At 51.9% G+C, this 26,963-nt stretch overlaps 1 protein-coding gene across 1 annotated transcript; it reads left to right on the top strand.

Moving 5' to 3' along the window:
* Positions 1–676: 676 nt before the first annotated feature.
* Positions 677–12,759, top strand: SLC4A1 (solute carrier family 4 member 1 (Diego blood group); the record flags this gene model as incomplete). Its single annotated transcript, XM_079905228.1, has 21 exons — positions 677–695; positions 1,381–1,506; positions 1,809–1,891; positions 1,998–2,085; positions 3,083–3,150; positions 4,012–4,192; positions 4,301–4,436; positions 4,885–5,008; positions 5,164–5,248; positions 5,399–5,595; positions 6,097–6,307; positions 6,572–6,778; positions 6,954–7,102; positions 7,214–7,408; positions 8,367–8,540; positions 8,985–9,074; positions 9,574–9,740; positions 10,236–10,489; positions 11,535–11,704; positions 11,803–11,979; positions 12,679–12,759. The coding sequence occupies 21 exons, from the start codon at positions 677–679 to the stop codon at positions 12,757–12,759; spliced, it is 2,982 nt and encodes a 993-aa protein (XP_079761354.1).
* Between the last annotated feature and the right edge of the window lie 14,204 nt (positions 12,760–26,963).

The raw sequence follows: 26,963 nt of genomic DNA, 5'->3' as shown, positions 1-26,963 counted from the left end.
AAGAGGGAGAGAAAAACTGCGCATGACCAGACTCCTCAAAGGGCAAGTCCCCTGCAGTAGGGACACCCCATCCTCAGGCTTTGGAAACCGCCCCCCCAAGGCCATCACTTGCCCTACAACCCCCCAAAGCAGGGACTCCTGCGTTTCTCAGTGTAGGTCAGGGGCTCACTCACGCCCCTCTCTCTATCTCTAAGGACCTCAGGGCCAACCATTCCTCAGAATGGCTCTTTCCGTATATACTCCCTGCCCTGTTCCCTCCCACGGCACCCAGCCCTGTCTCGCATGGTCCTCTCTCTGCATCTTGCCCACCATTCCTGGCACCCGGGCTAGCCCTCCCCACCTCTCAGTCCTTCACATCCCACCGGTGCTTCTGGACCCAGCACCAGTGTCCCCTCCACCAGAGACGCTCCGCCTGCAGCCCCACTGCGAGTCCTACTTCCCCCTGCCACAGGCACCCTCAGCACCCAGCATGGTCTGCTCACTGCTTGTGTTTGTCTGGGGTACGTGTTTTCTCCTGAACGCCTTAGCCTGTCACGTGTTCCCAGCTTGTCTCCCCGGTCAGGGTTACGAGCTTCTGGAGAGTAGAACAGTGTCTTGTTCATCTCAGCTTCCCAGGCTCCATGCCAGGCACAGAGTGGGCACGTTTGTCAACCTGACCCAAATCCCTGCTGCTACAATGCGCTCTGCTGCCGTGGGTAAGGCGGAGAAGGATGTCCCTGCACACGCAGCCTGGGGCCGCGCCAGGGCACCCCTGTGCTCTCCTTGGGCTGGTCCTCACATTCCTGCAGTGGGCATCCTTCCTCTCCACTAGAGACACAACTGAGAAAATGGAGACGCAGGGCTCCACTGCCTCCTGGCTGGGTCCTAGTCATCCTGGCTCCCCAGCCCCAGAGCCCCAAGCCTGCAAGGGGGAGCCCTTCTTACATTCTTTCAACACATACTTATTGAGCGCCTACTACGTGGCAACCACTCTGCTAGGAGTGGGAGATCCAGTGAGGATTGAGACGCACAGGAGCTTAGCACTCATGTGGCTTCCTTTCTAGAGGCGTCCTCAGACCATAGATCCACAAATGAATTAAGAAACCAGAAAACGACAGATTGGGTTAGTGACTGTTAGGGTGGTCAGGAAGGGAATCTGAAGAGGCAGCATATGAGCTGAGATGTGGGAAGGGCTGAAGTGTGGGAGTAGGGGCATCCAGGATGTGGCCAACTACATGTGCAAAGGCCCTGGGGCAGGAAAGGGCTTGGTAAGGAGGCCAATGGAATAGGTGGTGAGAGAGCAAGAGAGAGGGAGTTCAAGATGGAGTAGGGGAGAGAGGCAAGGCCGTATCATCCAGGACCTGTGAGCCACTCCTAAGGATACTGCAGCCCCATGCCCAGGAGGAGGCAGCCATTTCTGGGAGAAGAGGGTATTCTGTGGAGACTCTCAGCTAAGCTCCCTGAAGGAGGGACACTTCATGTTCCTGGAGTTGGTGATTCCTGGGGATGGGCAGAAAAGGAAGCCAGGTGAGGACTGGTGGATGGAGGAAGGAGTCGGACTGGAAGAACACCCCCCCCCCCATCCTCCCAAACATCCTTAGGTTGTTGCCAGCTAAGTTTCATCTTCCCTGCTCTGCCCTGTCTCTCCGGCCCCTGCGCACCTGCCCTCAGACCTACAAATCCAACCGCCTACTCACACTTCTTTCCTCTGACCCCATTGTCTCCCAACACCTGGGATCCCCCTTCACTCAAATACAGCCTCCTGTGGGGACGAATGGGAGACCCCAGGCTGCCCTGTGCCTCACTCAGCCTGTGCCTTTCCCCTGCAGGGACCTGCAGTGTGGGTTATGCTGGGGGCTCAGATCACTGCAGACAATTGAACAATCAGGACAGCGCCATGGGGGATTCACAGGTGAGTCTTGGGTGGCATGTGCAGGGCTCCTAACCCTGGACTCCTACCTTCACGGAGGTTTGTGGAGCCCCCTCCACAGCCCAGCCCTGATGGCACCTTCTCACAGGAGAATGAAGATAAGCTGGAAGAGTTTCTAGAGCAGAAGGAATATGAAGACCCTGGATTCCCCACGCTCCAGGTGGAGGAAGCAGAAGGTGAGCCCCATCTCCCTCTCTCCTGCTGGGATGAGCTGCTGAGTCCCATTAGACAGAGGTGGGGAACTTGTCCTCCCCTTCTCCCCGCTCCCCACCGGCCCAGCCCCAGGGCCAGTTCTCCCACAATCCTGGCTGATTGAAGGATAAACAGAGTTTTGTTTGAAATGATCACAGGAGGTGACTGGGGGTAGGTGCTGGAGGCAGGACCAGTCACCCATCACTGTGCCCCTTAGATTTTGTAAGAGGGCAGCCAGGCCTGTCGGGGACGAGGGCATGAGCCCGCATGCCACCCGTGCCTATCCAATGCCGGCTTCCAGGCCAGGCACTGGGCCTGTTCTGGGAACATTGTTCTGTTTGGGGGTCCAGGAGTTCTGAGAAATGGGGGGGCCGTAGAGACCCTCAGGGCGGAGAAACATCAGGAAACCTTCCTGGGCCTCTGCCCAAGGTCTCGCTTGGGGAGCCCCGGGAAGGGACCTGTTTACTGTCAACAGGACTTAAGTGCTAGCAATTGGTATTGGAGATAAGAGGCCCCTCTGGGAAATGAGGGCTGGGGGTGTAGGGGCCAATAATATAAGGGCAGACCCCACGGGGCACCCAAGCTCCACTTGGAGGCAGCGAGAAGCTACTGGCTGGTGGGATCGTTGAGGCAGGTGGGAAGAAAGAAGGGAATCTGGCCCCAGAAGGTAGCAGGAGAGGGAAGAGAATTGCCACTCAGGACTCCCCAGTCCCCTTGGAGATGACCCTCCTCGTCACCACTGAGGATGAGCCCCAGGGGTCCTCCACAGCGCTCAGATGGGGAGTGACAGTGCCAGGCTGGGCGGCCAAGAACACGCGTGGGGGGCCACAGCCCACTGAGCAGCAGGGGCAGGGTCCCAGCCAGGGGCAAGGGGAGGGAGAGCGGCATCAACCCTGTGGTGTCCAAGGCTCATGCTGGTGGTGCAGGAAAGTCTTGCGGGAATTGTCTGCGGCCAGCGCTAACCGGCTTCTTGATTTTCAGCTCAGCTCACCGAACCGACAGCCACAGACTACCACACCGCGTCGCACCGCCCCCCAGACGTCCTCGAGGTGAGCACCCCAGCCTCCCCCGATTCTCTTTCCTGTGCTGCCCTTGGGATCCATCATTCTACCAGGGGAGGAGAGGAGCAGAGGGATAGCTACAGTTTCAGGATGGGGGGGACCCCACAAACAGGGAGAGAAGGAATGGGCCTCCTGGGAAATAGGTAAAGGACATCTGCCAGTGAGGGGGGAGACCCGGGGCCCCCTTCCACTGATGGGGGAGCTCCCTGGACAGAGATAAATGGACAGCTGGAGGTCGGAGCCACCAGGTCCGCTGGCCCTGGCTGGGCTGTCAGTTACTCCCCGGGGAAGCACAGAATTAAATACTCGCTCTCCTCAGCCCAGCCCCCCACGGCCCCCCGCGTCCTTGCTGGACTCCAGACGGTCTAGCTGGTTAGAAAATCGGGTCTGCCCTCAGCTAGGCCCCTGGGACTGGCCATCTGGCCCCAAGGAACCCCAAGGGCATGCTGAGCCCACACGACAATCTTGGAGGCAGGAGGCTGACCCAGTGACCCCAAAGGCTTCCCTCTTCTTTCCTCTCCTGCCCCCTCTAGCAGCCCTTTTGCCCCAGAGTTTGTTCAAATGCCTCTGAAATGGGGTGAGGGGCCTGGTCAGGAGGTTGGGGAACAGAGCCAGAGGTGGGGGACCCCCAGTCATCTCCTCACAGGTCACACCTCACTCTACGCCCTGAGGATGGAGCTCCTGACGGTGCCTTTTGAGCTCAGGCTCTGCCCTCAGGGCTCCAGGACCCCTGGGCCTCTGATGGACATCTCTCAGAGCCCGCTGAGTGCCCACCGTGCCCTGGGCTTCCAGCCTCCCCATAGCCCTGCCCGGGGCCCGAGGGACTAATGCAGGCCTGTGGGGCTGCAGGTCGTCGTGGAGCTGCGGGAACTGGTGATGGATGAAAAGAACCAGGAGCTACAATGGATGGAGACAGCGCGCTGGGTGCGGCTAGAGGAGAACCTGGGGAAGGACGGGGTATGGGGCCGCCCACACCTGTCTTACCTCACCTTCTGGAGCCTCTTGGAGCTGCAGAAAGCCTTTGCCAAGGGTGAGTGAGCCCCTCTGTGCCCCGCTGCGCGTGGCCCCTGCATGTGAAGTTGCTAGGGAGGAGGAGGGCCAGGGCCAGCCAGCCCGTTCACCCCTCCCCTGCCTGCAGGTACTGTCCTCCTGGACCTGCCAGAGAAATCCCTGGCCGGGGTGGCCAACCAGCTGCTCGACAGGTTTATCTTCGAGGGGCAGATCCAGCCTCAGGACCGAGAAAATCTGCTCCGGGTCCTGCTGCTCAAACACAGGTGCCCCTGCCTGCCAGGCCCTGGATTCCACACCCACAGGGCCCATCTCCCCAGCCTGCCTGCCCCAAGCTCTCCCTGGGGGTCCAGATGGCCCCTCCCGACCAGGCTGGGTCCCACTTTTCTTCCACAATGTCTCCTGCTTCCGGCACCTCTCGAGCGGTAACCACGTCTCCACGCTTAGGATTGGGGGCCGCTGGTCCCCAGGAGGGCAGGCTCTCAAGGTCCCTCTCTCCATCCATTCTTCTGGCTCCACCTAGTCGTTCCAGACAGAGGCCACCCGCTTCCATCCACAGTGTCCTTCAGAGGAGGCTGATTCTCCTTCCGCCCCGGGCCTCTCTAGTCTGGTCACTGGCAAGTCCCATGTCCCTCCCACCACGGGTCTCCACTCTGCTGACAGCCCAGGCTGAGCTGCCTACTCAGCCCATGTCCCCTGTGTGTCGCCCTGCAGCCACGCCAGAGACGTGGAGGCCCTGGGGAGTGTGAAGCCTGCAGTCCTGACACGTTCTGGGGACCCTTCACAGCCTCTGCTCCCACAGCATCCGTCGCTGGAGACAGAGCTCTTCTGTGAACAGGTGAGGCTGTACCAGGGGTGTGTGAGGAGAGCCGGAAAGCTCCCAACCTGAACATGATTCGAAATGAGAGTGGGTAGGGCAGACGGGGTGGGCTGCTCCAGTGTCCAGGGTCCAGAGTGGCCGGAGGACTCCCCTCACCCCCCTCCTTCCAACAGGGAGAGGGGAGCGCGGAAGGGCACTCGTCATCTGGAATGCTGGGAAGGAGTCCCCAGGACCGGGAGGCCACCCTGGTGCTGGTGGGTAAGTGGGCAGAGCGTCCGTCCCTCACCCCTTCCTGTCCCCTGCTCCTGCCTCCTGCCCTGGCCCAGCCTGCCTCTCCCTAAGCCTGGACCCCAGCAGCGTGCCCCCCTTGGCCTGGCCCGACCACCTCACTTCGTCTGTCCCCAACAGGCTGTGCCAGGTTCCTGGAGCGGCCAGTGCTGGGCTTTGTGCGACTAAAGGAGCCCATGGAGACGGAGCAGAAGCCACAGGAGCCAGAGGGGCCGGCAGTCCCTGTGCGCTTCCTCATCGTGTTGCTGGGACCTGAGGCCCCCAACATCGACTACACCCAGCTGGGCCGGGCTGCTGCCACCCTCATGTCAGAGAGGGTGAGGAGGGGCCGGCGAGGGCTGGGGGAGCCCAGGGGGCTGGGTGGCAGCTGAGGCCTCGTCCCCAGCCCCGGTTACTTTAACTTCACTAGTTTGGCCCATTCAGTCTGATCTAGCTGCTTCCGTCCTGTCTGGCCAGGGGGAGTCCAGGCCCGTGTAGTCTGGCCTAACCCTGCCTGATCAGGCCTGGTCTAGTCTGGCCCACTCTGCCCCGGTTCTGTCTGGTTAGGTCTGGCCTGGTCCAGCCTGATCTGCTCTCGTTCCATCTGGTCTGCTATAAGCCACCTGGTTCGCTTTAGTTCTTTCTGCTTTCCCGACTCAGGGCCCTGTCTGCCTCCCCAAAGCCCTTTCAGAGCAGAAGGTGGAAGGCCAGCGGGGAAGGAAAAGCAGTTCCCAGCAAGCAGGGGCTGGGGGAGAGGGGCCCCTAGGCCCTGGCTGTGGCTTCTTGGATCCTTTTGTTGAGCAGGTCCTTGTGGCTCTGACCTTCCTTCCTGCTCCCAGGTGTTCCGCACTGATGCATACTTGGCCCAGAACAAGGAGATGCTGGTGCATTCCCTAGAGGGCTTCCTAGACTGCAGTCTGGTGCTGCCGCCCACGGACACGCCCTCTGAGGTTGCCCTGCTCAGTCTGGTGCCCGTGCAGAAGGAGCTGCTGAAAAGACGCTACCTGCCCAGCTCGACCAAGCCAGAGCCCAGCTTCCTCAAGGGCCTAGGTACCTGCCCTGCCCAGCCCTGGGCACCTGCCCTGCCCAGCCCTGGGCTTGCTGAGCCCCCAGACCTCCAGACAGCCCAGCACAGCCCTGTGAGCCCCTACCGCCCCTCTTCCCATTAAACCTCCCATGTCCCCTCTCCCTGTCCTCATGCCTCCCAGCCTCCTGGACCCCCCCATTCCCATCAGACAATCCCCTTCTCGATTCCCTTTTCCCCACACTTCCCCCTTCCACCCGCCGTGACCGTGGTCCTGCCCTTCACTACAGATTTGAATGGGGGTCTAGAGGACACCCAGGATGACCCCCTGCAGCGGACAGGCAGGCTCTTCGGGGGACTGGTACGTGACATCCGGCGCCGCTACCCCCGTTACTTGAGTGACATCACAGACGCATTGAACCCCCAGGTCCTGTCTGCCATCATCTTCATCTACTTTGCCGCCCTGTCACCCGCCATCACCTTCGGTGGCCTCCTGGGTCAGTGCCTCTGTGTGTCCCACTAACCCTCACCTCCGACCCTCTGGCCTCAGTATCAGCCCTGACTTTGCCCCGATCTGACACTCTGGACCCCCACATCATCTTGTCCATGAGATGCTCTATTGGCCTCTGGAAATGACCTTGACCTTGACTGCACTGTCACTTCCATCCACAGGAGAAAAGACCCATAACCTGATGGGTGTGTCGGAACTGCTTATCTCCACCGCGGCGCAGGGCATCCTCTTCTCCCTGCTGGGGGCTCAGCCCCTGCTCGTGGTGGGCTTCTCAGGACCCCTGCTCGTGTTTGAGGAAGCCTTCTTCTCGGTAGCTCTGTTCTGGCCCCACTGTCACCCTGTAACTGGCCCCTGGCTGCTGCTCCATGCACGGGGCCTGGGCCCATTTACCTGACCCCAGCTCCCTCTGACCGCCCTACAGTTCTGCAAGAGTAACGGCCTGGAGTACATCGTGGGCCGCGTGTGGATTGGCTTCTGGCTCGTCCTGCTGGTGGTGCTGGTGGTGGCCTTCGAGGGCAGCTTCCTGGTCCGCTTCATCTCCCGCTACACCCAGGAGATCTTCTCCTTCCTCATCTCCCTCATCTTCATCTATGAGACCTTCTCCAAGCTGGTCACGGTGAGGGCCATGGGAGTGTTAAGAGGCACGTGTGCGTGCATGTGTGTGCGCGTGCGTCCGTGTGTGTGTGTGTGTGACCGTGCACAAGCTGTGTGACTGTCACTGCGCATGCGTCTGTACGGCATTTATGTGGCCGTGTTTTCACGGTATGTGACTGTGACCACATACATGTGGATGCCTGCTGTCTGTGGGCCGGTGTTCTCACCACGGCCGTGCGGAGTGACGGTGCATGAGAGCTCCCGTCTGCCTGCACAGGCCCACGTGTATAACCACATGCAGTAACCAGTGGGCACGTGTGAGACTGAATGTGGGAAACTGCAGGCATGGCGGGGTAGCAGGGGTCCTGGAGACTCTGAAGTCCCCCACTCCTTCTCCTGCAGTTGCCCTTAGGAACTGCAGGGCCTGCAGAGGGCAGGCCCCACCTCCTCAGCTCTGTCACCTTAAACCATGCCTACCTCTGTGTCCGCATTTTACATGGAGGAAGGGTGGATCCTGTGCATCTACCCGATCCTGTTGGTCGGTGGGTCCTTCTCTGCTTTCCAAGTGTCTGGAGCCTGAGTCTTTTTAGGAAGCTCCTTGGCACTTGTTTCCTGCCCTCCAGCCTTCTCATGGCTCCCAGGCCCTGGTTGCTCGTGTGCTCGTGCACACACACACACTTTCATTTCCTCCATGGCCTGCCCCGCCCAAGCCTAGCCTGGTCCTCAGTCCTGAAAACCAAGCCGTGGAATCGCATTGCCTCTCTGTTACTATGTCAGTTGAGGAAGAAGAGAGGTAGAGGGATGATGCATAGACAGATGGATGGATGAACGGATGATGAAGAGAGAGAGAGACGCTGAATAGAGAGAGGGATGATGGATGGGTGGACGATGGATAGAGAGATGATACGTGATGCGTGTATCATGATGGCTGGAGGATGGATGGATGGGAGGAAAGAGGATGCCTTGGTTTTCTGCTGCAGATCTTCCAGGACCACCCACTGCTGGAGAACTATGACCACAATGTGACAAGAATACCCAAACCTCAGGCGCCCCTGCCCAACACAGCCCTCCTCTCTCTTGTGCTCATGGCTGGCACCTTCTTGTTCGCCATGACGCTGCGCAAGTTCAAGAACAGCTCCTACTTCCCTGGCAAGGTCAGCACATCCCCCCACCTGTCCTTGCCTACACTGCCCTGTCCCAGTCTACAGCACTCCCCTCAGCTTTCCCAGTGCCATTCGTTCCCCTTCTTACCCTAGGTTCCCATTTCCGATTCCAAGCCGCCCTCCCCCCTCATCATGCAGGATTTTACTCTTGAGACAAGCGCATCTCACTTTCTCGGCACGTCCAGGCTGAGAACCCAGGGGGGAACCAAGGACAGTTCTTGGAAGGGAGTGGAGAAGCTGTGGGGCCGGGGGTGGGGCTGGGCCAGGTGAACAAGAAAGGAGGCAGGTATGTTGAGAAGCAGGACAGGGCATTAGATGTTCCCCCTGGGGAGAGTGGGACCGCCTGGTGAAGACGGGGCAGGAGTGGGGGCAAGTGGCAGGTGAGAGGTGGGAAGCAACTGGGCACTGACCATTGGTCCCTTCACCTGCCCTCAGCTGCGACGAGTCATTGGGGACTTTGGGGTTCCCATCTCTATCCTGATCATGGTCATGGTGGATGCCTTCATCCAGGACACCTACACTCAGGTGACCCTCTCCTCCACCCTTATTTCATTCCCCCAGCATGCACCCTCCCCCAAACTGCCTTCCCAAACCTGAAGCCAGCTAGAACTACCCCTTCCCCAGTCCCGTCTCTCCAAGCAGCCCCATGTTCTTCCCACAGCCCTTCAGGACACCTCTGGCTGAAGAAAGGGCCTGGGTCAGTTTGCCCCCTTTTACTCCTTAATCCAGAGCAGTAGGAAAGAATCCGCTTTGAAGCCAGGTTGATCTGAGTATGAATCTCAGTTTTGCTACCAAATAGCTGTGCAATGCAGAGCCAGCTACATAACTTCTCTGATCCTGTTTCCTCATCTATAAAGTTGGGAATGAGAAAATGTATGTAAAGGGCTTTAGTGCAGTGACTGAGTACCAAGTAGATGCTCAATATAAGTAAGTTCCCAAGGGCCCAGGACCCTGGTTCTCCCTGTCCCCACCCTTCCCCATCCCCCTGCCCCCAGGTGTTCTCACCAGCATCCCCCTCCCACAGAAACTCAGTGTACCTAAAGGGCTCACCGTGTCCAACACCTCGGCCCGAGGCTGGCTCATCCACCCGCTGGGCTTATATAAGCCATTTCCCATCTGGATGATGTTTGCCTCTGCCCTGCCTGCCCTGCTGGTCTTCATCCTCATCTTCCTTGAGTCCCAGATCACCACGTAAGAGCCAGGGTGGGACTGGGCCTGGGAGGGTCCGAGGCAGAGAAAGGGACAGGCTCCAGGCAGGCAGGACACCAGCGACTGAATGCTAGTAGGAAGGATGGACGGACAGGAGGTCCAGGTTTTGTGGGACATGACGTGGTACTATTTAGGGAGCCCTTTTTAATAAAAAGAATATAAAACGAGAACTATAAAATTAGGCGCTAGATCTTGGAACGGGCCTGTGCCCGTGAGGTTCCCTGAAGCGTATGTTTCTTTAGCTTCAGCGTAGATCGGCCGGTGGGTGTTCTAGGTGATGATGAAAACACTTCTGCTCTTAGAGTCTCGATTTCTCAAGATGGTGCAGGAGGGAGGGGAGAAAGGAACTCTAAGGGAGACGGGCAAAGAAGGATAAACTAAAGTACAGAGGGACCCAAGTCTAGGGGAGGAAAGAGAGGGTGAAGGGGGTTGGGGTGAAGGAGAGCCCCGCTTACTCCTGACCTTCCACACCCCCAGGTTGATCATCAGCAAACCGGAGCGCAAGGTGGCCAAGGGCTCTGGCTTCCACCTGGACCTGCTGCTGGTCATGGGCATGGGCGGGGTGGCCACCCTCTTTGGGATGCCCTGGCTCAGTGCCACCACTGTGCGTTCTGTCACCCACGCCAATGCCCTTACGGTCATGGGCAAGCCCAGCACCCCAGGGGCTGCAGCCCAGATTCAGGAAGTCAAGGAACAGCGGATCAGCGGCCTCCTGGTCTCTGTGCTCGTGGGTGAGTGAGGATTGGCCACACTTTCCAGCACCCTCAGCCCCTGCCCCTTAGGATCCAGTGCCCCTCCATCCCTGACCACCCTGCAGCCAGGTCTCCCCAGACACCCACTGCCCACATCTCCCCAGTGTCAGTTATTCACATGAAGGAGTTCTGGAGGAAATACCCGAGGCACAGAAATGGGATCTGAGGGGGATGGGGGGGACACTCCATTACTGGAAGCTTCTCTAGACAAGACCCTGTACTCTGAGCTTCTCCAACAGTTCAGTGAACTGTGGGCTCCAGCCCTGCCCCGCTGCTGACTAGGTATCTCACCTTGTCTCTGGACCTCAAGTTTCCCTCTCTGCACCATTACAGGGTTCATTAGATGCTGAGCTCTCTCTAGCTCAGTTGCTCTGTGACTCATACAAAGGGCAGTGCTCCTGGGTGGGGGTGTGAGGTGAAGACAGAGGGTCACTGATCTGAGTTCCAGAGCAGCTGAGAGTCCAGTTGGGCTTGGTGTGGGCAGCGCCGCGGGATGCAGAGGCCAGGGAAGTTTCCTAAAGGAGGCGAAGCTGATGCTAGCTGGAGGAGGGCTGGGATTTGGGTAGGTGGAGGGTGATGGAGGCATTCTGGACCGGGGTAAGAGGAAAGGTGGGCTTCTCTGCCCTCTGTGACTCCCTAGGTTAAAGGAGTAGGCTTTGAAGTCAGGCAGGCAAGAGTCTGACTCCCTGCTCTGCCACTTACTAGCTGTGTGGCCTTAGGTTAGTTGCTTCACCTCTCTGAGTCTGCTTCCTCATCTGCAAAATGGGGGTAATATCTATTAAGAGGATCCAGGGAATTCCCTGCTGGTCCAGTGGTTAAGACTTGGTGCTTGCACTGCTGTGGGCCCGGGCTCCATCCCTGGTTGGGGAAATAAGATCCCAGAAGGTTCCCGGCGCGGCCAGAAAAAAAAAAAGAGGATCCACAAAAAGGGTTCCATATAGTCCCTGTGACATCATTGCCCAGCCTCTGCTTGTGCCGATCCTCTGGGGCAGCTGGGGCTAAGACTGCGTGGATCTCCCCACAGGCCTGTCCATCCTCATGGGGCCCATCCTGTCCCACATCCCCTTGGCTGTGCTCTTTGGCATCTTCCTCTACATGGGGGTCACATCCCTCAGTGGCATCCAGCTTTTTGACCGCATCTTGCTTCTGTTCAAGCCGCGCAAGTACCACCCGGATGTGCCCTACGCCAAGCGGGTACGGGGCACTCCCGGCTGCCCAGGTCCGGGGCGGGGGGTGGGTGGGGGGCCGGGTGCCTGGGCAGGGCAGGCCATGACCCCAGCCTCCGCCCGCAGGTGAGAACCTGGCGAATGCACTTGTTCACGGGCACTCAGATCATCTGCCTGGTAGTGCTGTGGGTGGTGAGAAGCATCAAAGCCATCTCGCTGGCCCTGCCGTTCATCCTCATCCTCACGGTGCCCCTACGCCACTTCCTGCTGCCACTCATCTTCCGGAACCTGGAGCTCCAGTGTGTGAGTTGCTTCTCCCACCACCCAGCCCGCGCCCCTCCCCCCCATTTCCTATGGCCAGAGGGCACAACTCCAGAGCAGAGGGCAGCAAGGGGACATCAGTGGGGCTCAGCGAATGTGAGAAGTGTGTCTGGGAACTAAGGAAGGCAGAAGAGCATCGTGATTAAGGTCTAGGTTGGGGCCTGCGTCCAAATCCCGGCACTGCCACATCCCAGTGTGTGACCTGGAGCTAGCGGCCTCGTTTCTCTCTACCTCAGGTTTCCTCACCTGTAAAGAGAGGAATAATGACAGGGCTGGTGAGAGGACTGAGAGGCTCACGAGATGTGTTCCACTTGGGTGGTCCCCACCACTGAGCGGCTAGTCCTGTGGTCTTATAAACCATCCGGAGAGTGGCTCTTCCAGTAGAATTCTTCCACGATGTGACACAGGTCACTGTGGTGCTGCCCCGGTGAAGGGGTCTCCTGCCTGCCCTCTGGAGGCCCTCCCCTACCAGGGCACCAGATTCCTGGAGGCTCCCCACCCTGAGGAAACCTCTCATCTAGACCAACCCTAGGAGATGCAGGGACAGGACAAGACTTGTCCAAGGTTCAAAGAGAGACAGGCTCTCCTGACCCCAGAGGTGCCTCCGCGCTGGGGGGAGGGCTCACCTGGGCCCTCAGCCGCTCACCCTATGTCCTTCCTGCCCCCCCCCCCCGCCCCCAGCTGGATGCTGACAATGTCAAGCCGAACTTCGATGAGGAGAACGGTCAGGATGAATATGATGAGGTGGCCATGCCTGTGTGAGGGGAGGGCCCAGGCCCCAGAGCCCCCTCCATCGTTCCACTTCCCCACTCTCCCAGGAAAAGCAGAAGTTCATGGGCACCCTATGGACTCCCAGGTCCCTCCTGGGGCAGCAGTCGAGGCCCTGGGGCCACGGGTGGGGGAAGGAAAGGGTGTCTAGGAAACCTTGTATGAAGGGTAGACTGGCTTTTCTGGATAGAAAAGGCCAGTGGGGCCCACAGCAGGGGGATTCGCTGTGCAGTCCCTCCTGTGGCCACACTGCCACCTGGGAGTCCCACCCTGGAAGACTTAGATTCAAGCCCTACCTCCTCATGACACAGACACGGGAAGTAAAGAGGATGGGAGTTGGGTGGGGGGGATTCAAATTCCTGCTTTCTGTGTGACCTTGGGCAAGTCCCTGGATCTCTCCAGCCTCTGCTTCCTCATCTGTAAAATGGGTATATTGATAATCACACCCACATTACAGGATGGTTTCTGAGGACCAAAGATAAATGTGAAAAAAGGGCTTCGTAAAATCTGAAAGGACTATTACACAGTAGTCATCCTTCTTCAAGCCTGCCCAGAGTCACAGAGCTCCTGAGGCACACAGCCGGGATTTGACCTCTGAGGCCAGAGTCTACTTCAGTCACCCACCTTTCCATGATGCCCCTGCTGGCCCCTCTCTTCCCCCTCTCTGCTCCCACTGGGGACCCTCTTCTCTGGGGCGGAGGAAGGTGTCCTGGTGAGGGTAAGGTGCAGGTGAGGACAAAATCAGGGCTGGGACTCAGGACTCCTAAGTGCTGCTCCCTCCCCCACGCTCTCATTCATTCACTCATCCATTCATTCCACAAACATTTATCTAAGGCCCTGGGCCCCGTGGACACAGAGGTGACTGAGACAAGCCGTTGCCTTGGGGTTGGGAGTGGGGGGCAGTGTACAGTCTGTTCTTCATTTGGATGGGGGTGGGGGAGGGTGGGAAGATAGGGAGGAGATGGGGAGGGGGAGGGAGGGAGGTTTGTAATTTATACCTTGTGTATCCTCAGAGCTTTCATTGTCCTTGAGCTACACGCAGGCACACTCGCGCACGCGAGCCCCAATTAGAGACACACTGTCCTCAGCTCCACTTGAACCAAATCTTGGGGAGAACCCAGATTCGACCAATTGGGGTAGGAGACAGTGGGAGCTGCAGAATATGGGCAAAATCTATTTTTTTACAAAAGAAAAATATAAAAAGAGTTGAAAGAACTGGAAGTGGTGAGAGATGGTTGAAACTGAGAATCAGGGTGTGACAGAAAAAAAGGAGGCTGAGAGAGGGCTCTCAGGTTCCTCCTGAAGGCTCACAGCTGCCTCCCACCACTTCACTGTTCTATGCCTCAGTTTCCTCATCTGTGAAATGGGGACGATAATGGTACCTACTTCGTAGGTTTGTTGTAAGGATTAAAGGAGACGTTGCCTATAAAGTGATTGCTTAGCACAGCGCCTGGCCTCAGACCCCATCAGAAGAGTTCAATAAAGTTAGCTGCTGGTATTGTTATTCTGACTGGGATGCCCCTGCCCCTTCCTACCCTCTGCTCCTTGAACACTGCCAAGTGGAAAAAGTCACTCACCCTGCTAGCACCCTTCCCCTTGATGTTTGGGAATAGGTTTTACTAATAAATGCATCTGTGGTGGAGTGAGTGCCATGCTGGAATTCCCTTCCCAGGGGTCTGGGCTGGACCAGGTGGAGAAGGAAGGTATGGTGTGGAGCTGGTGTAGGGCTGTGGCCCTAGGGGGCAGGAAGGGCCAGGCTGGGGGAGGGGTGTGGCACTAGAGTTGGGGGAGAGGCAGGGCTGGTGGCCCAGAGCCCTAGGGTGGAGAGGGCCAGCACCCAGTGAGGGGGTGGGAGAGCAAGGGAAGACAAGTTTATGCCCCGGACATCCCTCCTCTCCAAAATAAGCATGGAGGTGGGGAGAGGGGCGCCCCCTGCCCCTTGCACAGTGAACCCCACATCCCTTAGGACCAGTTGGCCCCTTAGCCTGGACACATCAGGCTGGGCAGCACCGCTAACAGAAATTGTCAGAGAGAAAATGCGATTTGCCATCGGTCACACAGGAACAGCATCTCTTGACCAGCTTTCCACCAGCCTCCACTGTGATGCCCTTGGAGGCCCTGCCCCCCACTCCCACCCCCAGCCACTTCCAGCAACTCTAGGGGACTGCTGGGCCAGGTGTCACCCACCCCTGGTGAGGAAGGTGTCAGGACATCACCCCTCACCACCCCAACCCTCCAAAGAGAGGTCAGTGCAGGGTTGGGCCGCCTGGCTTCCTTCCCTGGATCTATATTTACATGCTGCCTATCCCCAGCTGACCCCTCCCAGGCTGGCCAGGGCGGCCGCCAAAGGGCCAGAGAGCTACTGTGGCCCCAGGATAGTAGTCTCAGCCAGTCACCTCCCACACACGGCAGCTTCATGTCCCACAGAGTTGTCCCAGTCCCCAGGGCTTGACAGAGGGACACCCTAAGTCAGCAGGGAAGGCATTAAGGAAACGTGAAGACCGCAAAAAATCAGTCGGGATCCAGCTTCCTGCCTGGCCCGAGACCTTACTCTCCCGACATTTCCTGCCCCCTCTCCTCGCAGATGCCCTGCCCCCCACGTCCACATTTCCTCTCAGGAAAACTACCTCAACGTGAATTAGCTGCCGTGAGGAACACCCTTTTGTGTGAACGCAGAGTAACCTAAGCCTAACCCACTCCCGGCAAGGGAATAACTCAACAGAGTTGAAAATCTCTGTACCTGAAACTATTCTTTGCAGGACTATGAAAGCGAAAAGCTAGAAAGAGTCCAAATACTCAGCAATAGGAGAGCTGTTAGTAAATTACAGTGAATTACCCGACATCAATATAATGGACCCTTAGGCAGGCCCTAAAAACAACGATGATGATGAAGAAGTGATTGGATCCGCTTGGTGCAATCACGTGATCCTGGGCATCTGAGGCCGAGATATTTGAAATTCCAGCTAAGAACCACATTCCTGAGCTCAGTTTTCTGCATCTGTAAAATGGAGGTCAGGACACGGTACTTACCTCATAATGTTACTGAGCGGATGAATTGAGATCACACACCAGTGGGTCCTAGCCCAGTGCTGGCACTGAGTAAGCAAAAGTGCATTCCTAGGATTTCCCTCGTGGCGCAGTGGTTAAGAATCCGCCTGGCAATGCAGGGAACACGGGTTTGATCCCTGGTCCGGGAAGGTCCCACATGCCGCAGAGCAACTAAGCCCGTGTGCCACAACTAGTGAGCCTGCGTGTCACAACTACTGAAGCCTGCATGCCTAGAGCCCGTGCTCCGCAACAGGAGAAGCCACCACAATGAGAAGCCTGGGCATCACAGTGAAGAGTAGCCCCTGCTTGCCGCAACTAGAAAAAGAAAGACTTTGCGCAGCAACGGGACCCAACACAGCCCCCCAAAAAACTTAAAAATAAATAAATTAATTAATTAAAAAAGAAAAAGTGCATTCCTATTCCTAAGGGAAGCACGCAGTGATGTGACTGTCATGGTGACAGCCTTGTGGAAAAGTATGGTGGGCACAGGAATGAAGGTTAGAGGCTTAGATGGAAAAAATTAAAATGCCACGGTGGTAGAGGTATAGGGGATATCAATTTCTTTCCTCCTTCTTTTGGACTTTAGGTGCAAAGGGTTAAGTTAATCATCCTCCTCAGTCCAGAGTGGATTTTCGTTGACCGTTCTTATTTCCTTCCTTCTGTCCTTCCTTCCCCTTTGTCCTCATTTTCTATTCCCTCCTATTTTCTTTCCCCTCCATAGGTGGTCACTCTCACATGTTTAATGTGTATCTTTTTGTGTGAACATAGTCTTGAAAATATGTATCATTGATATTGTTTTAAGTTTTATTATGAATTTTAATACATACACAAAAGTAGAGACAATAGTACAACAAACCACCATATACTCATCTCCCAGATGCAGAAATTATCAAGATTTTGCCTTAAAATCTTGCTTAAATCTTTGCTTAAAATACACTTTCTCTTTTTTCCCTCTGCTGAACTAAATACTTGAAAGTAAATTTCATACGTCATGCCATTTCACCCTCATACCTTTCAGCTATGCGTCCCCCCAGCACTGATCATTTTTGAACCCAACTGCAGTGCCATTGTCACACCCAACAAAATTAGCAAAAAATTAGCAAAATTAGCATTCAATCCATAACTAAATTTCTCAGAATGCCTCTTTTTGGTTGGTTTCAGGGGGTATGTGTGTGTTGGGCTGTACCCCACAGGCCTACAAGCCCTGTGCTTGCCCAGCTTCGAGACCCAAGAAAGAGCCCAGAGTCAGCAATAGACACATCGATGGTTTAATGGATGCGGGAGCCTACATGTGTGAAGCAGGGTCCTGGAGCGACGCCTCACCATGTACGGCAGACAGGACGTGGTGGCAGTCTTCGCTCCCTAAGGGAACGGGAGACTGCCACATACAGGGGGAACTGACATCAGGTTGGCTCATTAGTTACCAGGGAAAGCAGCAGAGAGGCATGCCCCTCACCACCCCTTTGATAAGCTATCATAGCTGGGCCTGGGGCAAGTACATAGGAAGGTCAGTCATGTGCGTAGGGTATAGGTGAAGCAGGCACCTGTCGGGCAGGGGATGTACACAGAGCAAGAGAACAGCCATCTTGAATGGCCTGACATTACAGTGTATTCTAATGTATTAGTCTACATTATTCTAATGTATTCTAATACATATTCTAATGTATTTCTATACATTACCAGCACTGTGTTCTAGGCCTTGCACTGTTCGTCCTCTTTGCACCCAGCACTGTGGCTTTAAGATGCAGCCAGGTTGCCCTGAGTTGGATCCAGCCAGGAACAGAGTTGCTTTAATTGCTGTGGGGTGCTCCATGGGGGCATTCCCCACCTTTGGCCTCTTCACTCTCCCAGGGAGGGACATCTGACTGCACCCAGCTCCCCTCCAGTAAGCAATGCTGCAACGCACATCCTCAGCCTTGTCCTCTTATGGATCTAGTGAGAATCTCTCTGAGTTATAAATGTAGAAGCCAGGAGTGGACTTGCTAGGTCATAGGGTATAAATACATCTGTCTTCATTTGACTAAGTACAGCCATATTTTTCTCCGCTATGTCTGCACCAGGCCACACTCCCACACACAGAGCAGGAGGTTCCTATATTCCCATATGATTGATATTATCCAGCTGTCTGATTTTTCCTACCCCGACTGAGGTATTATCTCACTGTTTTTTGGGGGGTTTTTTTTGCGGTACGCGGGCCTCTCACTGTTGTGGCCTCTCCCGCTGCGGAGCACAGGCTCCAGACGCGCAGGCTCAGCGGCCATGACTCACGGGCCCAGCCGCTCCGCGGCATGTGGGATCTTCCCAGACCGGGGCACGAACCTGTGTCCACTGCATCGGCAGGCAGACTCTCAATCACTGAGCCACCAGGGAAGCCCCCTCACTGTTGTTTTATTTGCATTTGTCTGATCACCAAAGAGTTTGAGCATCTTTGCATTTGGTGATTAGTCTTTAACGTTTCCTCTTATATAAAGTCTTTTTACATCATTGGATCATATTTCTATTGATGCCTTTTTGGAGGTTGATTTGCAAGAGATCTGGAAGAATCTATGTTGGTTTTGGATGTTGCAAAAATATTCTCCCATTTTGTCATCTCTCTCTTAACTTTGTCCACCTCGTTGAACAGAAATCTTTAATGTTGATGTCATTAAATATACACAAGAGGAAGAGTTTGGGTTTGATTCAATAGGCACCAGCAAGTCACTGCAGGTTCTAGAACTGGGGATGACGTGATGAAAGTGATTCACCTGGGAGCTGTATACAGGAGAGGTTGGCTGCAAAGAGGAAAATTGGGAATCCTTCCATGTAGGTGAGTCAATAGCAGAGGCAGGTGGACATAGCTCCAATTCTCATAGGACTTCCAGTCTGCGTGGGAGCCAGGCGTTCAACAAGAATGATGCGTAATTCTGCAGGGAGTGCTGGGAGCAGAGGCCGGCTGAGGTTTGGCAAGGATTCCTCGAGACATTTACTCTGATTCCTGAGGGAAAAGTAAGAGCTGGCCCAGTGATGAGAAAGGGGGGATATCTTGAGAGAATAAGAGTCTGGAAAATGGAAAACATTGAGAAATAATCTGAAGATGAAGTGGGTGAAATTTGCTCAGCAAAGCCAAGTCACATGGTGGAAAGCCTGCTGGGTTGGCAGGCCACATGGTGACCTCAAAAAATTGTTTCTTTCCCAGGCACCTGGGCCCAAAGCCAGATGACAGGAAGTGAGGAAGGAAGGGCTGGTAAGCAAGCAGAAGCAGTAGGTTGAAGCCATGGTCTGGGAGCTTGGCAGGAATGGGACAGAGAGCACCCAGCTGACTTTTTTCCAAGCTAGCCCAGGCTAGGAGGACACGTTTGCAGCCATGCAATCATCTTTCTCTTTCCCTTAAAACATGTCTGTATATTTTCAAATTTCAAAAAGAATACATGTATACTCTAAAACACTTAAAATTACAGAACTATTTAACATAGAGAATAAAAGCCTCCAATACCCCACCCCCACCCCAGTAACCATTGTTAATAATTTAGAGTGTTTTCCTCCAGGTATATTTATATGTGAACACTCATTTCCACATATATAGTTTTTTAATAGAGCATATATAATTTTTTAACAGAGCTTCAAATACATGAAGCAAAAACTGATGGGACTGAAAGGAGAAACAGATAAATCCACAGGTACAGTAGGAAACTACAACTACTCTCTCGATAATCCACAGAACAGGTAGAGAGGAAATTATTAAGGATACAGAACCCCTGAAGAGCACCATCAACTTACTTGACCTAGGTTACAGTTGTAGAACATTCCAAGCAACAATAGCAAAATACACATTCCCTTCAACTGCACATGGATCACTCACCAAAACAGACCATATTCTAGGCCATAAAAAACCTTAACAAATGTAAAAGAACTGAAATCATACAGAGTATAACTTATGTCCGTAACAGAATTAAATGACTAGTATATCAAAGATGAAGTGTACAGTATAATGATTTGACTTACATGCATCATGAAATGATTACCACAATAAATTTAGTGAGCATCCATCATCTTGTATAGATATAAAATAAAAGGGACTTCCCTGGTGGCACAGTGGTTAAGAATCCACCTGCCAATGCAAGGGACACGGGTTCGAGCCCTGGTCCAGGAAGATCCCACATGCCGTGGAGCAACTAAGCCCATGCGCCACAACTACCGAGCCTGCGCTCTAGAGCCCTTGAGCCACAACTACTGAGCCCGCGTGCCACAACTACTGAAGCCTGCACGCCTAGAGCCTGTGCTCCGCAACAAGAGAAGCCTGCACACCGCAACAAAGAGTAGTCCCCACTCACCACAACTAGAAAAAGCCCTTGCACAGCAACGAAGACCCAACGCAGCCAAACATAAACAAATAAATAAATTTATAATTAAAAAAAAAACGAAATCATACAATGTCTTCCCTCAGAACACAATGGAATTAAAGTAAAAGTCAACAACAGAAAGATAGCTTGAAAATCCCAAAATACTTAGAGATAAAGCGCACACTTCTAAATAACACATGGGTCAAAGAAGAAATTTCAAGAGAAATTTAAAAATATTTTGCAATGAATGAAAACAAAAATACTACTTATCAAAATTTGTAAGATGTAGCAAAAACATTGCTTGCAGGGAAATTTATATCACCACGTGCATATAGTATCAGAAAGAAGAAAGATCCAAAATCAATAATCTAAACTTCCACTTTAGGAAACAAGAACAAAAAGAGCAAATTAAATGCAAATTAAACAGAAGAAAAGAAATCATAAAAATCAGAGCTGAAATCAATGAAGTTGAAAACAGGAAATCAGTAGAGAAAATCAACAAAAGCAAAAGCGGGTTCTTTGAAAAGATCAACAAAATTGATAAGCTTCTAGCCAGGGTAACTAAGAAAAAGAAGACACACATTGCTAATATCAGAAATGAAAGAGGGGACATCACTATAGCTCTCATATACATTAAAAGGATAATACAGAAATATTATAAACAGCTCTATGCCTACAAATTTGACAACTTAGATGAAATGGATCAATTCCTTAAAAAATACAATCTGCCAAAATCCACACAAGAAGAAATCTGAATGCGTCTTTATCTGTTAAAGAAATTGAATTAATAATTAGTAACCTCCTAAAACAAGAAGCACCAGGCCCAGATGGGTCACTGGTGATTTCTATCAAACATTTAAGAAAGGGCTTCCCTGGTGGCGCGGTGGTTGAGAGTCTGCGTGCCGATGCAGGGGACACGGGTTCGTGCCCCGGTCCGGGAAGATCCCACGTGCCGCGGAGCGGCTGGGTCCGCGAGCCATGGCCGCTGAGCCTGCGCGTCCGCAGCCTGCGCGTCCGGAGCCTGTGCTCCACAACGGGAGAGGCCACAACAGTGAGAGGCCCGCGTACCACAAAAAAAAAAAAAAAAAAAAAATTAAGAAAGAAATAATAACAATTCTCTACAGTCTCTTCCAGAAGATAGAAGCAGTCAACTCTTTGTATCCTCAGGTTCCACATCTGCAGGTTCAACTAACTGTGGATTGAAAATATTCCAAAAAAATTTTTTCCAGAAAGCTCCCAAAACCAAAACTTGCATTTGCTGTGTGCTGGCAAGTATTCATGCAGCATTTACATTGTATTTTCAACTATTTACATAGCGGCTACATTGTATTAGGTATTATAAGTAATCTAGAGGTGATTTAAAGTATATGGGAGGATGTACATAGGATATATGCAAATACTAAGCCATTTTATATAAGGGACTTGAGTATCTGTGGATTTTGGTATCTGCAGGGGTCTTGGAACCAAGCCCCTGTGGTTACCAAGGGATAACTGTACTTCCTAACTAATTCTACGAGGCCAGCATTACCCTAATACCAAAACCAAAGACATTACAAGAAAAAAAAAAAACTACAGATCAATATCTCTCATGAATATAGATGCAAAAATTCTCAACAAAATATTAGCTAATCAAATTCAACAATGTATAAAAAGAACTATACACCACAACCAAGTAGGATTTATTCCAGATATGCAAAGCTGGTTCAATAGTTGAAAATCAATTAATGTAATCCATCACATCAACTGGCTAAAGAAGAAAAGTCACATGATTGTATCAATCGAGGCAGGAAAAGCATTTGACAAAATTCAATACCCATTCATCATAAAAACTCTCAGCATGCTAGGAATAGAGTATGCTCCTCAGTTTGATAAAGATCAACAAACAAGGTACAGCGAACATACTTAATGGTGCGTATCTTGACGCTTTCCCACTAAGATCAGGAACATGGTAGGTATGTTCTCTCTCACCACTGCTTTTCAACCTCGTACTGGAAATCCTAGCTAATGCAATAAGGAGAAAAGAAAGGGAAAGAAAAGGAAAGTTTAGGAAGAAAGAAGCACAGATTAGGAGGAAAGAAATAAGGCTGTCTTTTTTTGCAGATGACGCAATCATCTATGTAGAAAATCTGAAAGAATCAACCAAAAAACACTCCTGGAATTAATAAATGATTATAGCAAGGTTACAGGACACAAGGTTAATGTACAAAAGTCAATTGCTTTCCTATATATCAGCAATGAACAAGAGGAATTTGAAATAAAAAACACAGTGTTATTTACATTAGCACTCAAAAATAAAAAAAGAAAAGAAATACTTAAGTATAAATCTAACAAAATATGTATAAGAACTATATGAAGAAGATTACAAAACTCTGATGAAAAATATCAAAGAAGAACTAAATAAATGGAGAAATGTCTATGTTCATGAACAGGAAAACTTAATATTTTCAAGCCATTAGTTCTGGACTTCCCTGGTGGCACAGTGGTTAAGAATCCACCTGCCAATGCAGAGGACACGGGTTCGATCCCTGGGCCAGGAAGATCCCACATGCCAAGGAGCAACTGAGCCTGCATGCCACAACTACCGAAGCCCGCACACCTAGAGCCCATGCTCCGCAACAAGAGAAGCCACCGCAATGAGAAGCCCGTGCACCGCTCACCGCAACTAGAGAAAGCCCACGTGTAGCAACGGAGACCCAATGCAGCCAAAAAAAAAAAAAAAAGACATCAGTTCTTGTCATTTTGATCTACAGATTCAAAGCAATCCCAATCAAAATTCCATCAAGTTATTTTGTGGACATCAACAAACTGATTCTAAAGTTTACGTGGAGAGGCAAAAGACCCAGAATGGGCAATACAATATTGAAGGAGAAGAACAAAGTTCAAGGAATGACACTACTCAACTTCAAGATGTGTATAAAGCTACAGTAATCAAGACAGTGTGGTATGGGTGAAAGAATAGACAAATAGATCAATGGAATATAATAGAGAGCCCGGAAATAGATCCACATACATATAATCAACTGATCTTCGACAAAGGAGCAAAGGCGATACAATGTGGCAAAGACAGTCTTTTCAACAAATGGTGCTGGGGAATTCCGTAGTGGTCCAGTGGTTAAGACTGGGCACCTTCTCTGCCGTGGGCCCAGGTTCAATGCCCGGTCAGGGGAACTAAGGTTCCACAAGCTGCGTGGCACAGCCAAAAAAAAAAAAAAAAAAGCTGCTGGAACAACTGGACATCCACATGCAAAAAATTTAAAAATCAATCTAGATATAGATCTTATATCCTTCACGAAAAATTAACCCCACATGGATCATATATACCTAAATCTAAATCACAAAACTATAAAACTCCCAGAAGATAACACAGGAAAAATCACAAAACTCCCAGAAGATAACATAGGAAAAATCACAAAACTCCCAGAAGATAACATAGGAAAAATCCTAGGCGACCCTGGGTATGGTGGAGGCGTTTTAGATACAACACCAAAGGCATGAAAGACATCCCTGATAAACTGGAATTTATTAAAATAAAAAACTTCTGCTCTGAGAAAGACAAAGTCAAGAGGATGAGAAGACAAGCCACAAACTGGGAGAAAATATTTGCAAAAGACACCTCTGATAAAGGACTGTTAGCCAAAATATACAAAGAACTCTTAAAACCCAACAATAAGAAAACAAACAAAGTCAGGACTTCCCTGGCAGTTCAATCCCTGGTCGGGGAACTAAGGTCCCACATGCTGCATGGCAAGCCAAAAAAAAAGAAAACAACCTGATTGAAAAACTGGGCAAAAGATCTGAACAGACATCTCACCAAAAAAGATATATGGATGGCAACTAAGCATATGAGAAGATATCCAACATCATATGCCATTAAGGAATTGCAAATTAAAACAATGAGATGTCACCACACACTTCTTAGAATGACCAAAATCCAAAAACACTGACAACACTACTTGGCAGTATCAAATAATGTCCGATATATTTAAAGCCTATGATATAGGAATCCACTCCTAGAAATACACCCAGGAGGAATGAATGCATATATCCACCAAAATATAGGCACAAGAAGGTTTGAAGCTGTTTTATTCATAGTAGTCAAAAACTGGAAACAACCCATATGCCCATTAGAAGTAGAAAGAATAAATTGTGGTATATTTATACAGTGGAATACTACATAGCAATGAAAAGGCATGAACCAGTATTACGTGCAACATCATAAATTAATCTTAGACATAATGTTGAGTGAAAGAGGTTAGATGTAAAAGAATACATACTGAATGATTCCATGCATATGAACTCCGAAAACAGGCTAAACTTATCTTATGGCAATAGGTCAGAATACTGGTGACATTTGGAGGGGAATATTGACTTAGAGTGAGCTTGCTCAATGCTAGAAATATTCAATATCTTGATCAGGGTGGTAGTTACATTATACATATATGTATATGTATGCATGAATACATATACATACATATATGTAACAAACTATGTATACATAGGTAAAAATGCATCAAGCTGTACTCTTAAGATGTGTACACTTCATTATCTGTAAGTTACACCTCAATAAAAAAGAAAAAAATAAATGAGGGACAGTAGCTCCCCCCAAAAAAGAAGCAGGTTTACGTCACTATCTTAAATTTAAAAAAAAAATGCATTTCCAAATACGCATTATAATACATAACTTTGAAAACAATATATTCATCTGTATACTATCTAAAATTACTCCATGTACACTAGGAATTTAAGTGCCACACTTTGGTTAATGCATTCCAGGCACAGTAGGGGTTTTATATGAGCTAGTGCTGGGATACTGGCAACCCAAGGAAAGGCTGGGGCCAAGTGGAGAATGAGTAACTAGGATTATGCCTTGTCACCAGCCTGGCTGGGGTTGTGGAATGCTGAGGCTCTGCTTCAAGGCACAGGGCAGAAAACTGGGAGGGAGGGGGAAGTGAATTGGGAGAGGCGGCATATAAAAAAGACCAAGGGTAGGTTTCCTCATGCTCTGGCCCATAGCCCAAGTCCTAGACTCCTGACCTCACCAGAGACACAATAGACGTAAAACAAGCCAATTGGTTTCCAAGTGGGAAAAGTGCCAGCTATGATTTTTGCTGCCCAAGAAATGAAAAATCAATAATTATCATTCTTGGGCTTCCCTGGTGGTGCAGTGGTTAAGAATCCGCCTGCCAATGCAGGGGACACGGGTTCGTGCCCCGGTCTGGGAAGATCCCACGTGGCGCAGAGCAACTAAGCCCACGGGCCACAACTACAGAGACTGCGCTCTAAAGCCCGCGAGCCACAACTACTGAGCCCACATGCCACAACTAATGAAGCCCGCGCACCTAGAGCCTGTGCTCTGCACGCAACAAGAGAAGCCACTGCAATGAGAAGCCCACGCAACCCAATGAAGAGTAGCCCCCACTCACCGCAACTAGAGAAAGCCCCACGCACAGCAACGAACACCCCATGCAGCCAAAATAAATTAATTAATTAAAAATAATAATTATTATTATCATTCTTATGATTCATGTTCATCCTGTTTTATTCCAAAGCCCTTTACCGAAAGGCCCCTTGGCCCAGCCAAGAAGTTCAGGGCCAGGAGCCAGGACACCTGGACTCCAGATCTGTGTGTGGAAGACTTGGAACTTTCTTGGGGTCTAAGTCTCATTGTAAACATCGCAAGTGACATTGTGGAGTATTTTACAGTTTTACATATATCATCTCACTCGACCCTCCAGCCCCTGGCGAGGAAAGCAGAGAACATAGGATTGTTATTTTAATTTTATAGACAAGGAAACTGGGATCAGATGAGGTTAAGAGATTCAATCAAACTCACACTGTTAAGAAGGTTGGGAAGCCGAGAAGCTCGGAAGCTGGGACTTCTGACTCCAAACCCTTTGCTGTTTCCCAGTCAAAACAAGAAAGTCAGTCCCTGCAGGCTCGAAGTGCGGTGTGAGATGTCTTGGTCCTACACAAAATGCACTCTGTAGGTTCCAAGGGCAGAGCTGGGTTTGTGGGGCTGAAACTTGTACAATTGGAGGGGAGGGGGAGACTCAGAAATAATACCAAATGATGAATCAAAATTAAGGACAGGGCCTTGAACAGGCCCTGCGATGAGGAGCCCTGAAGCGTAAGCTTCAATAGCATCAAGGTAAATCGGCCCCTCCTACATGCCCTACCCACTGAAAAATCCAGACACACCAGACCTTGACAGGATTTTCCTCCTTGTTTGTGAAACGTGGCAGATGTGGGCTATGGAAGTCCTGGGAAAGGAATCTCATTTCTCCCAGGAGACAAGAGGAATTACAGCAGCAGCGAGGCTGTTGTGTGAGGATGGAGAAGGCTGTGTGCCAGGGGAGAGTCCAAAGGGGCCGGTGATCCAGCTGGTCGAGATGTGGGCCGTAGCAGTGTTGGTGTGGTAGACTGGCATTCCGGGACCCGGGAGCAATGGCTCTGCCCCCGGAGCGATGGCCCAAGCCGTAGGCTCGCCGATTGGAAGCAGGCGTTCTTCAGACTGTCTTCTGGCTTCCTGCGTCCAGATGAACCTTCCTCGGAGGAGGAGAGGCAGAGACAGACAACCACAGCCGACAGCAATGGGAGGGTAGATGGTGGTCCCGCCCAGGCCTTTCGATCCCCGCCCAGGCCCTAAAATCCCTGGCCCTCAGGATGGTGGAGAGCGGAAACCTACGAGGAGGCTGCCCCGCTGCGGCTCGGGCGGCGAGGCCGGGGTGCAAGGCTCCCCTCGCGGCTCCCCGCCGCCGCCGCCGCCGTGCGGGGGGCGGGGGGTAGGGTTGGGGGGGCAGTGCCCGCGGCCTGTTTTCCCAGGGCTGGCCG

Source organism: Stenella coeruleoalba, assembly GCF_951394435.1.
Source record: "Stenella coeruleoalba genome assembly, chromosome: 19".
NCBI classification, from domain to species: Eukaryota; Metazoa; Chordata; class Mammalia; order Artiodactyla; family Delphinidae; genus Stenella; species Stenella coeruleoalba.
The sequence above is the reverse complement of the archived record's forward strand: the minus strand, read 5'-3'. Positions and strand labels throughout refer to the sequence as shown.